This window comes from Neomonachus schauinslandi, chromosome 11 (genome assembly GCF_002201575.2).
Source record: "Neomonachus schauinslandi chromosome 11, ASM220157v2, whole genome shotgun sequence".
NCBI classification, from domain to species: Eukaryota; Metazoa; Chordata; class Mammalia; order Carnivora; family Phocidae; genus Neomonachus; species Neomonachus schauinslandi.
The window spans coordinates 52,470,248-52,482,788 of record NC_058413.1 but is presented as its reverse complement, the minus strand read 5'-3'; the positions used below and the strand labels follow the sequence as shown (position 1 = coordinate 52,482,788).

Below are 12,541 nucleotides of genomic sequence, written 5' to 3'. Positions count from 1 at the left end.
AGAATTGCTTGGTCATAGGATAACTCTGTTAACCTTTTGAGGAACTGCTAGACTGTTTTCCAAAGAGGCTGCACCATTTTACATTCCCACCAGCCACGTAGGAGGGGTCCAGCTTTTCTGCATCCTCCCCAGCTCTTGTTACTGCCTATCTTTTTTACTTTGGCCATCCTAGTGGATATGAAGTTGTTTCTTGTTGTGGTTCAGATTTGCGTTTCCCTGATGGCTAATGATGTTCACTGTCTTTTCATGTGCCTTTTGGCCATTTGCACATCTACTCAGATTCCCTGATCTGTTTTTTAATTGGGTTTGCCATTGAGTCTTGCAAGGTAGGTGATGATATCTATTTTGCAGATGAGGAAACAAATTCTCAGAGATGTTAAGTATTTTGATCAAAATCTCACAGTGACTTTTGCTCCTCAGTCTCACTCACTCTGACCTCTGTTCTTTCTAATGCACACTGCTGCCTCCTGATGATTCATGGTAGGATCACCAGGGTCCTCTTACGGGGGTTTTGACAGCAGGAAGGGAGTAGTTGAAAGTCTATTTGGAGACATTAACTAGGACTAGGTAGGAAAAGCCTCTGAAAGTCAAACAGAGGAATATGGATATATTACAGCTCCAGGTCTGGAAAAATGGCCGTTTCCTAGGGACTGGCCATTTCCTGTGCCCCTGACTCTACCGCATCATCTTTGATTTTCACAGTAACCCAGTTCATAGATATTAATGTTTCCATTTTACCAATGATGAATTTGAGGCCCAGAAGGATGAAGTAACTTCCCAGAGTCATCAGGATTAAATGTGGTTCTCTCCAACTCAAAATTCTGAACTCTTTTCCTGCCAGAGATATTTTATAAAAGATTTTTTTTCCAGTGTTATGTGCAGCATTTACAAGCTTTTGAGGTCATGGCCCAGCCCATGGGAAGTACTTAATTAATGGTTGGTGGGTGAATGAGGAGATAGACAGGAGTGTATGGTGTAGAAGGACCTAATTCCAACTGGGATTCTGGGGGGCAGAAGGATGTATAAGTGAGATATTGGAGGTCTCATCCCAAGGCTTAGTGTCCTGGGGGTTTGCTCTAAGTTTCTAAACATGAGGCCTCAGAAGAGTGTTCTGATGCCCAGACATCCTTAGCTTCCTGGGAGCAGGACGAGGCAGGTGGAAATGGGATGGGTGTGACTAGCCTTGCATCTTTCTCATGTTCATCACAAGAACATTAGAGTGGGAAGGACACTCAGAGACCATCTAGCTTGGTGCTGCTCTGGTACATTCCCAAGGCCCTGCCTACTGAACATTGCTGAGATGGGGGCCCAAGAATCAACAATTTTTACAAGTTACCTGGGTGATTTTGTTCCCAATAAAGTTTAAGAACCATTGGTGTAGAAAAAAACTCTTCAACTTGAAAAATAGTCTGGGGCACAGAGGGATTGAAATGCCTTCCAAGTTAGTGAATGAGTCATTTTTGAATCCAGTTCTCTCATCTCCTGATCTCTTGTTTTTGCTGTTCGCCATGTTGCTTAATTCCTTAACAAAAAACCATTGTGTGCCCATAGCTTTCAGGATAGAATCCAAACCCCTCTAAGAGTCAGGCCTCTGCCTCCCTGGGCGACCTCCTCTCTGCCTACAGCACCCTAGGCTCACTGAGAGACTCAGTTTCTTGAAGGGAGAGGTAGTGGAGTCTTCACCCTCTGGCTTTTGCAAACACCACGTTCTTTCCTAGAATGCCCTTCTTCCCGTCTCCACCTGGCAAGATCTCCCTCATCCTCAAGACAGTTCTCCTGGGTGATTCCTCTCAAAGCCACATGATGTGTGCCCCGCCTCTGCTGCCATCAGACTGTGTGTGTGTGTGACTCTCATAGCACCTACTGTTCCAGGCTGCTCAGTGGTAGTATGTTTCATGGACAGGCAGGTGGATAAAGGTTCTCGTGTGTTCATCGCCGAAGCTGTGTAAAATACTGACGTGATGCTGTATGAAATACATACAGAAAATGTTATGAACTAGTTACTGTCATCCATGAGGAGCCTAGGATCTAACTGGGGAGTCAGAGGGAAATTTTAATGCAAGAAAGTATTGCAAGAGGTGTTGGACAGTAAAGAATTAACTGGTAAATGAGTACACATAATCAACACAACAGGCATCCAGGGCAGAGCTGGGGGGAAAGGACTTCCTGGAAGAGGAGGCTTGGACAGGACTTGAAAGAACAGGGAGGATTTGGAGAGGAAAGAGGGGTTTCCAGGCTGTGGAAGGAAATGAAGGGCCTTGCCCTCCCTGAGGATGGTCTCATGGTGACCGCTCACAGGGAGTCTCCCTCTTGCCCCATCCTCTGCCCAAAGAGAAACACAAGAGGCAGAGGTGACAGCGCCCGCAGAAGCTGACGAGGTAGCCCGTGCACGCTGGCAGGAGGGCAGCTGTCTCAGGTTGTAGTGAGGTTTTAAAGCGGTAGTAGATACAGAAGATCTTGAGGGAGAGGAAGCAAAGAGCCCCGAGGCTTCTTCCCCAAGACTCTTGATAAAAATTTAACCCAGATCCTGAGCTTCAAGCTAGGTCGGCCCACCCTAGTTTATGTGAGGCTTGAGCCTGTGGGCGCTGACAGAAGCTGGGCATGGAGAAGTACAGAGGACAGAGCCAGGCAGGCTCTGGATCTGGTGCTGTCCACCACCAGTTAGCAGTGCAGGTTGGGCAGGCCACCCAACCTCTTTACCTCTGTCTTTAATCTGTTGAATAGAGAAAACAGTATCTGTCCTAAGTTGTCCTAGGGTGAGGAAACAATCACATTGAAGTGCTCTCTAAACCATAAAATGCGGCACAAAAGGAAGGGGTTATTCTCGCACCTGTTAGAGTAGTCGGATAGGTTCTCTCTCATGGAGACACACTCACATCTTTAAAGGCAAAGGCACTGCTAGGCCCTCCAGGACATTAGATGGCACAAGTTCCTGGGAGTGGCACTTGTCACTAGGGTTGTCTTTCCTCTGCACAAGGCAGCAGTAATCAAGCTTTTGTTATCCAGAGACCACCCATCTTGCCTCATACACCTTTTTTCGAAGTCTCCCCCAGTAGACTTTGCAAATGAGGACAAGTGCCATGTCTGGTTCATGTCTGTGTCCCAGTGCTTAACCCAAGAGAGAGAGTGGCATTAGTAAATGTTTGTGGTGATGTTAAAAAAAACCTATTATCAAAAAAAAATAAACCTGTTATCAGATTTGATTCTCATAGTATTTAAATATTTAGTATTTCTCAAATTATTTCTTATCATACCCATTTTACAGCTAGAAGAACTTAGTAAGTGGCAGAGCTTAGATTCTGGACTCTAAGACCTTAAATCACTGTTTGTCATTGTGGGAGGCGGTTACTTTTTTTTGCAGTTTCAGCAGGGCTGGCAAGTGGCCAGGGCTACATGATGGGCTTTGGGGACTGCTTTCACCCCTGCTGACTCCTTGGCACTGCTGACTTCAGGGAATCCTGCAGATAGCACATCAGGCACGTGCTTGCGACAGCACCCAGGCGTAGACTTTGCACCATCAGAAGGCAGAGGTGGGAGCAGAAGGATGACAGTGCGATGCGTTGTCATCTCCCTGTGGTCAGAGGGGCGAAGAGACACGGATGGCTGGCTTAGAGGAGAAGCAGGAGCCTGAGTTCGTCTCACCCTGTGCTGGAGACAGGCTAGTAAATGGCTTCATTGGGAAAGGGGTCAGTTCAGTGGCTGAGGATCGGCTGTAAACACGGGGCCTCAAAAGACCACCTTGGTGGGCAGCTGGTGAGCCGGTCTTGGCTGAGTCCCTTTAGCTTCCGTGGACTGACTGACTTTTCCTCGGTGAGAGTGAGTAAATATGTGACGGCGCGTGCTGCACCACTCCCCACACCTCCTTTCCGCCTTTAGCTACTTTTTTTGGATAGAGAATAGTATGACCTCAATGATCTGGGGGCTTCAGCAAGATCTTCTGGGACAGGCTTCTCAAACTGGGTGTTGTGAAGAGAAGGGTTTACTGCTAAGAGCACAGAATGGGCCTAGCTGACCTGGACTAGGTCCTAGCTCCCACACTAACTGATTACAGCACCCTGCTCAACTTCAGTTTTCTCATCTGTAACATGACAACAGCTTCTACATCACAGGGTTATTCTAAAATAAAGAAAGAAAGGAAAATGCTCTTTCACAGGTGATTGTAATGCACTACTCAGTCCCCAAGAGTGTTCTGGGTACTGCAGGATTTTAACAAGGACAAGGTAGAAAGAGGCTGTCAAACAGGAAACTGCTGACTAATACCAAATTAAACAGCTGGTTCTTACTCAGCACTGTGCCTTTCAGAAGGGAAAAGTGTATGCAGGATTTCCCAAATGGAACCACTTTTCACAGAGAGAATGCACTTTTGGAAGCACAAGACCACAAACAGGAAGGATAATAGCTGACATTTACTGAGAGTACTGTATGCCAGGCACTGTTCCAAGCCCCTTTACTCAAAGTGTCTTGTTTAATCCTTACAACATCCCATGAGAGGCTACTGTTATCTCTATTTACCAATAAAGAAACTTGGCACAGAGAGGTTAGGTAATTTACCCAAGATTATACCGTCAGTAAAGTCAGAACTGGGATCCAAACACCAGGGTCTGGCTCCTGAGCTCACTTATTTATTTAACAGCCACACTCTAAAACAAGGTAATACTAGGACTTTATTTATGTATTGTGTATTCATTAGCTAATTCAACAAGTATTTGTGAAGCCCATATTTATGTCCAGACACCATACTGGACACTGAAGATACAATTATAAAGGCAGTCACACTTCCTGTCCTCAGTGAGCATTTGGTCTGGTAGGGAACATAGTCAAGTAAACAGATGATTGCAACAGAATAGAGTAAATACTGTAATTGGGAGGTGCCTAAGGTGCTAGGGGAGCTCTTGGGAGGAATAACTGCCTCAAACTTAGGAAGAATCACTGCAGGAAGTGACTTCTAATCAGAAGGCCTAAAATGAATTGGAGTTAGTCAACCGAAGGCATGGGAGAGCGGAAAACATTCCAGGCAGTGGAATAGTATTTGCAAAACCTCAGAGGCAAGAAAGCACATTAGGAAGGGGATAGTTGAGAGATGAGACCTCAGAGGTGAGCAGGAACCCTCCTCATAGACATTCCTTATTAGCTGGGCTATGATGCTGGCACTCTGCTGACACTTGTCCCTGAACCAAATAACCCCAGCCATGTTCCTTAAGTTCATCTGCTTTTTATGGTAAGCACCCAGCGTATAGCTCTGTCGTTGTGTTTACGGAACAGTGTTATAATTTGTCTGTTCCGGATTCTTGCATTAGACTGTTAACTTCTTAAAGTCAGGAACCCTGTCTTATTCATTAGTATGTCTCCAGAAGCTATCACTATGCAGTGATGCTCAGTAAGTGTTGTTTGTTGAATGAATGATGTGTTTTCTTTATAAAATGGATTATATCCTTCCTGCTTTCTTGAGCCAACTATTACTTTTCCTCAGGTTCATCATTATATCCAGCAGTTAATGTCCTATGTGGCAGTTCTTTGGTGCCCTTAGGGGCTTTTGAGGTGCTGTATTCTATGACTTCCTCTTTCAGCTTTTGATTGTGCTGTTCTTTTCCCTTCCTGCCTAGCCAGCACTTGATTGTAATCAATTTGCTGGATTCTGAAGCCTCCTCCCCAGCCTTCTTGTTTGTTTCTCCTGATCTGCAGTGGGCTGGAAATAAGATCACTTACCATGATTTGATAAGACTGTGACTAAGAGTTAGTAATCTCTGAGTTAGGTCCTAAAAAGCCCTCGTATGGGAAAAATGCAGATGCACATGGGACTCATATGTTAGCTACTCAGAGGCCTTCTTCCTGTTCTCCCTGCTCCGGGAAAGGTCAGATAACACTCAGGGGTTGGGGGAGGTGGTCAGTCTGGAGAGCCTCTGTGTGGTGCAGAAGAGCTGATCTACCTTTGTTTGACTAAACTACAGGAAAGTCTGTTCTTCACCTACACACTCCACCAACTTCATTCTGGCCAAACACTTGAAACGCTTCCACCTAAGCTAACTTACCAGAGGCTAGCTACAAACCTCAGGCCAATCTCTCTTAAGGCAAGTTCCACCAAGAGTGTGTTGTACCTTCATTTGAGCAGAGAAAGAAGAGGGAGTAGGAACCAAGGCTGAGACCAGAATATCTGGTCTCTGGGCTCTGATTCCCTCGTTTGCAAAATTAGAGTGACAACATGATATGATGTAAAGGAAGAGCACTCAGATTAGATCTGGGTTCTTATCGTCACTCAACTACTCACTCACTATGTGACCTCTGTTCCTCATCTGTACAATGGGAATTATAATACCTACTATATAAGGTGGTTGGAAGAATTAAATAGATTGTGTGGCGTGACCATGCCAGACATAGAGTAGAAGGTCAGCAGGTGATGTCAGCTAGTATTAGGAAGAGACGTGACAGTCTTCTGGTTTGGGGAACTGTTAAATAGGTGGTCCAGTTTCTCAGGAGGGGAAATACATAGACTCCATTCCATGACCACTTGGAAAAGAATGATTTAGAACTGGTATGGTGTGGGGCACCTGGGTGGCTCAGTTGGTTAAGTGTCTGCCTTAGCCTGGGGTCATGATCCCAGGGTCCTGGGATGGAGCCCCGCATCAGACTCCCTGCTTAGCAGGGAGCCTGCTTCTCCCTCTCCCTCTCCCTCTCCCTCTGCTTGTGCTCTCTCTCTCTGTCAGATGAATAAAATCTTAGGAAGGAAGGGAGGGAGGGAGGGAGGGAAGGAAGGAAGGAAGGAAGGAAGGAAGGAAGGAAGGAAGGAAGGAAGGAAGGAAGGAAAGGAAGGAAAGGAAGGAAGGAAGGAAGGAAGGAAGGAATAGTATGGTACTTTTAGCTACCTAGTCAAGGTTACCTCTTGACTAAATTATACCCTTTATCCAGCAGGAGGTAAGAGGAGTCTACCTTTGCAGACTCTGTGCCATGGGCTGGGGGGAAAGAGGGTACAGGTAGGTAGGACCCAAATTCTGCCCTCAACAAATGCAGCTCAGGATAGAACATAAGACAGTAATTCCAGTAATTTCTACATGAGGCAGAAAGAAACCCTATCTGTGCAGGATAAATATTTTTCTATGGGGTTTCATCTCCAAGGCAGGGCCCCAGAGGTGGGGTAACCATCCAATTTATTGTCCAAACTGGGACTGTCCAGGACAGTAGGCATAAACCAGACCCATCCAGGGTGAACCGGGACATATGTGGTTACCCAACCCAGAGGGTCCTATAAAAGTGATGGAACTAGTCGTAGGCTCTTTTGTTTTTTTGTTTTGTTTTGTTTTGTTTTTAAGATTTTATTTATTTATTTGACAGAGAGAGAGCACAGGTAGGCAGAGCGGCAGGCAGAGGGAGAGGGAGAAGCAGGCTCTCCGCTGAGCAGGGAGCCCCATGTGGGGCTCGATCCCAGGACCTCGAGATCACGACCCGAGCCGAAGGCAGATGCTCAACTGACTGAGCCACCCAGGCGCCTGTATTAAATTGGAGAGAGTCATGAATATTAGCACTAGAGTGAACTGGGGGTTTTTGGTTCTTTGACTACATGAAATGCCTGTTCTTCTTACCTTCAAAAAAAAAAATGTTCACAATAGATTATTAAAGGTAAAAAAAATTACAAAATTGCAATATAGTATGCTCTAATTTTGAAGGACAGATATGCATGAGAGATATATATGTGCTTTGTAGGATTTGTATGTAGGAGATACATATACATACATGCTTATATATACATATATATAGAGAGAGAGAGATACCAAAATATTAAATGTAGTTTCTTGAGTTGCTGAGGTGTTGATACCTTTTCTACTTTGTACTATTCTGTGGTTTCAAATTTTTAATGGCTTTTAAAAATTAAGAAAGTTCTTTACAAAATACTTCTAAATACTCACTAGATTGTGAACACCTTCAAAATAAAGGGGTATGTAACTGTTCTGCTAGGAACAGCCTCTTTCTCTCACCTACCTACCATCCCCTAGCCAACCCCCTAGCCTTCTTTCTTCACCTGATAACTTCTCTTCACCCTTCAAGACTCTCATCTTTTGGGATACTCTCTTCATGCCCACACTGAGCTAAGCTCCCCTCCGCCTTTCTATCATCCTGTTATAACTCTAATATAGCATTTATCTCAAATAGCACTTTACACGTCTGTTTTTGTCTGCTTCCTTCATCAGACTGAGTCAGAGACCATATCTGATTCATTTCTGCGTCTCCAAGTGAATCCTAACACATAATAGATGTCAGGAAACATTTGTGAACTAACTGGCCTTGTTTTACCCCCTCTTGCCCCGCACGGATGGTCCAGCACATAGTAGGTGCATTATATGTGTAGTAAGCATGTACATGAGTGAGGGAGGGAAATAAAACACCAAGAGAAAGGTGAGATTGGTGGCTCCTGGCATTTGTTGCTAATGGGAGGGTTTGTGTTGCTGTCCCCCCAGTCCTGGTCACCCGAGAGGATGACTTCAACAACCGGCTGAACAACCGTGCCAGCTTCAAGGGCTGCACAGCCCTGCACTATGCTGTCCTTGCTGATGACTACCGCACTGTCAAGGAGCTGCTTGATGGAGGTGAGCGCATGGGTGAATGGAGCTGGGGTTTGGCAGGGAAAGAGTACTTGGCAGCCTCTCCACTCTGGAAAATCCATGCTTCCCCAGAGCTCTGCTACCCTTCCAAAGCTGGAAATGCCTCGAGGGTGGCTCCACCTCGTGAGAGTGGCTCTGGGATGTGTGATTTGCCTTCGTATGGCTGGAATGCGTTCTTTGCCTACGTGTGTGTCACACACCACAGCATCCTGCCTATCTGCATATGCTCTGAGTTTTCTTGATTGTGCGTCTCCCCAAAATTGTCCTCTCTTCTCCCCTGTCACCTCCAGAGCAGGGCTAGTAGAACAAGGAGGGAGGCCCTTCAAGTCTGTACCAATGCAGGTCTCAAAGACATTCTCCTTGATCCCATCCCCCCACCTCAGTCTAAATTAGGCCCCTTTCATTACTCTGGATCATGGCATGCTCTTCTTTCCCATCATCGCTCTTGTCACAATCTGGAATTATTTTCGTGGGTTCAGTAGCCTTCTCCCTAACTTGACTCACTCCCTAAAGGCCACTGATTTGTCCCCAGCACCTAGTACGGTACCTGGCATACAGTAAGCACTCAATAAATCTTTGTTCACTGATTGAATACCCTCCCTTTGGAGAGTATTGGTTTAATTGGAGGGGCAGTATGTGCCATCCCTCAATTCAGGCTGGGCTCATCCTATGTAGGTCTGGTACAGAGTTACCTGCCACCCTGCCAGATACTTCCCAAGCTGTCACTTTCCCTCCCACTTCCCCTTATCCCATTCTGGCCTCGCCTTGGGGTAGGAAGAGAAGCATCTTACCTAGAGTGTCATGCCCAGGCCTCTGAATAAGTATGGCACATGACTGCCTGTTTATGCCCTTGCTGCCACTCCTTGAGGGCCTAGGGACCCTCTCTTGGGCCTGGATACCAAGGTCCTCCTTGTCGGTGGTCATTCTCCATAGAGCCTGGGAGCTGGAAGGGGCCTCAGAAGTTCTCTGAGTCACCCTGATTGCCTGCTTCCCCTCCTCCTGGCAGGAACCTTCAACAGCCGGCAGGCTGGCCTTTCCTTGGACCGTGGCAGGGACTGAGGGAACCCTACTTCTTCCCCAGGAGTCCATTCCATTTTAGTTCTTCTCTAACTGGTTAAAACATCTTTTTCCAAATACACTGTGATTTTGTTCTCTAACTTCTGCCAACTGTCCTCTGCAGCTGAATCACTTTTTCAAAATCCAGTATTCAAAGAAAGTTCTTTCAGTTCCAGAGCCCTTGCTTCCACAGCCTAACATTCCGAGATCATGTTCTAGTCCTTGCTGTGTGATTGGGCTGGAGGGGTTTACCAGTAATCCCCAAATCCTGCCACCTTCTGTCAGCCACAGCCATGCTGGCTTAGAACCTACGCCTGGCCCATACCTCCAAGCCTAGGCAACCTGCCCCAGAGCAGCAGAGTATGCCTGGGTCTGGGGCATGAACACTGTGAGGTGTAGGTCTGCTCGTGGATGTGGTGACAGTGCCGGGAATGATTGATGCTTTCAGAGCAAGAACTCACTGCTCTCAGAAGCGGAGACTTAGAAAACGTCTCCAAGCAAGATGCTACTTAGATCTCAGGCAAGACATTTGCAGCTAAGAATTGGAGCATTCACCGTGGGGCTTCTTTCTGCCAAGCCTTAAAATCAATCAGTACTCCCAGCCATTGTCCAGTGGTTTACATTCCCTGCTTCCCCTCAGCCCTCAGACAGACAGGGAGTTCAGTCTAAAGAGAGACCCTCACCCAGCCTTCCAGATTGAACACCTTTGAAATGAAGATGCACAGGCCTTTTATGAAGCGTCCCCACCCTCAACCCCCCAGGCCAAGGCTGGTCCTTTGAGCCGTTCCAGGGGCATGGTTCCTGCCTGTTGACTTGGAACAGATGCCCTTAGCCCCCAACTTTACAGTTCGCCCACCTGCTTTTTTACCCAGCATCCATTTACAACCCCTGCCCTAGCCTCCCAGCCTCAAGGGCCAAAACCATTAACCCACTTATTTCTCCTTTCCCGACCTGAACAAGTGGCCGTCACTCAGGGCCTGCAGGCCTGCCAACTTCTAGCCCCCCTCCGCCCCCCCTTGACCTCTCTTGGTCTGCCTCTGTGTGTGTGACCAGCCAACCGAGAGGCAAGATCCTGCTCCCTTGTCCTAGGGCCTATTGCCAGTCACATTTCCAAAGTCTTCTGACCTCAGCTGACCTCCTCCCGAGGGTTTCAGGGAAGGCAGGCCTTCCTGCCCATCTAGCTTTCTCAGCCTGTATTTGCCCCTGGCTTTGCTGCAGCAACTTAGAGGGAGGCTCTCTGGGAGATCCAAGGCAGGCCTAGGCACAGGGGCAGCCTGTTTTCACGAGGTCCACACAGAACCCTTGTCTTTGAAATTGCTGAGTCCACAGGGCTCTGGGGCCCCCAGATTGTAGACGGTTAGAGCTAGAGAAGCCAGCCGCTCTTGCCCTCTGGCCAGGGGTCCCCATATGAGAGCTGGGAGGAGGTCCAGGCAGCAGCATCAGTCTATTAATGCAGGCAGTTCTCTGACCCCTTAAGATGCAGCATGGAGTAATAGAAAGGACACTGCAGACTTAGAGTCAGGCCAACCTGGGTTTAAATCCCACCTTCCCCACCTACTAGCTGTATTGCCTTGGATATGTTGCCTTAACTCTCTAGGCTTCAGCCTTCTTCACTGTCAGATAACACCTGGGAAGTATCACAGGGGTAACATGGGGACTAGTGATAATGTCTGTAAAAGCCCCGATACATGGTAGGTGCGCCATGATTAGTCTAAAGAAGTCAAACTCTCCCCCTGACAGCTATAATCCTCCTATTTCCTCCTCATGTAAAACCCGTGCTCCTGCCTAAAGATTCCTTAATTCTCTCTCTGCCACAACTTCTCCACCCTACCTAAAACACCATCGTGTTGCCTCTCTTCTCATCTAGATCTTCGGGCCCTTCAAGGCCTCCCTCTCTCAGGAAGCTTCTCTTGGTGCTCTGGTACACTCTGATAGCACCACCTCTGAGCTCTTGCAGTGTTGGGCTGGGTGCTTAGCACAGGTCATTTCGTCATCTTTAGGAGGTCCTGTAACATAGTGAAAAGAACACAAGCTTGGGAGTCTGACAGACCTGGGTTTGAATCTCAGCTGTGCATTGTCACTGTGGGCTACGTAGTTGTTATTTCTGAGACCATGGACTTCAGGGCATCCTAGATGGATCAGGCAAATTGACCCTGACCCTGAGAGACTATCAGACTGGCAGAGGAGATAGAGATGGAAACCGGTGGTGACAGCTGGGTGGGTGTCTGGCAGGGGACTGGACAGGAGCTCTGGGGACACAAAGAAGGAAATACCCCTGCCTAGTGAGCAGGGAGATGGAGTCAGTTATAGAACGCCTGGGGGTAGGGGGCGGGGTGTGTGTGCCCTTAAGCCTTATCATGAAGGTTAATGGGAGTTTGCCAGACAGACTTCTTTGGGTGGGTTCTGAGTTCTGAATTCATGAGTACCAATTTTCTGCTCCTGAGCTCCACACAGAAGTGGAGGTCTTTGTGGTTTTCATTCTGTGAACGTGCTACTTCTGCCTGTGTTGTTGGCTTATGAGCTGGAAAGTTCTGCCTCAGCACTTGACTGCCAAGTATAAGAAAAGGTTGGAGGGAGGTAGTGAGGGAGAGACAGGATGACTGGGAAGAGGATTTATCAGGGAGGGTGGGGAGCTGCCTCCCTCAAGCCCCTGGAGCTGACTCTCCCAGTATTTCTAGGGCTCTGCAGGGGCTTTCGCAACTGTCTCCTCCCAGGGATGTGATTCCACTGCCAGATCCATCCTCCTGAGACATAGTTCCAATCATGGCAGCCTTCCTCGACCAGGATTCCTCCGGAGAATTGAGCCCTGGTGCTCTAAGGCATCCACTGTACACAAGGAATAACTCCTCTCCCAGGCATCTAAAATTGGTACACGTTATGCACCATTCTTGGGA

The 12,541-nt window shown here is 47.4% G+C and overlaps 1 protein-coding gene across 3 annotated transcripts in view; it reads left to right on the top strand.

Annotated features, from left to right (window-relative positions):
• CLPB (caseinolytic mitochondrial matrix peptidase chaperone subunit B) overlaps window positions 1-12,541 on the top strand; it is a 141,448-nt gene that overhangs the window by 64,939 nt on the left and 63,968 nt on the right. For all 3 annotated transcript variants that reach the window (XM_044919693.1, XM_021704737.1, XM_044919692.1), the window contains one exon: window positions 8,448-8,576. In XM_044919693.1, the coding sequence (XP_044775628.1) occupies window positions 8,448-8,576 (129 nt within the window). The remainder of the gene's footprint in view (window positions 1-8,447; window positions 8,577-12,541) is intronic.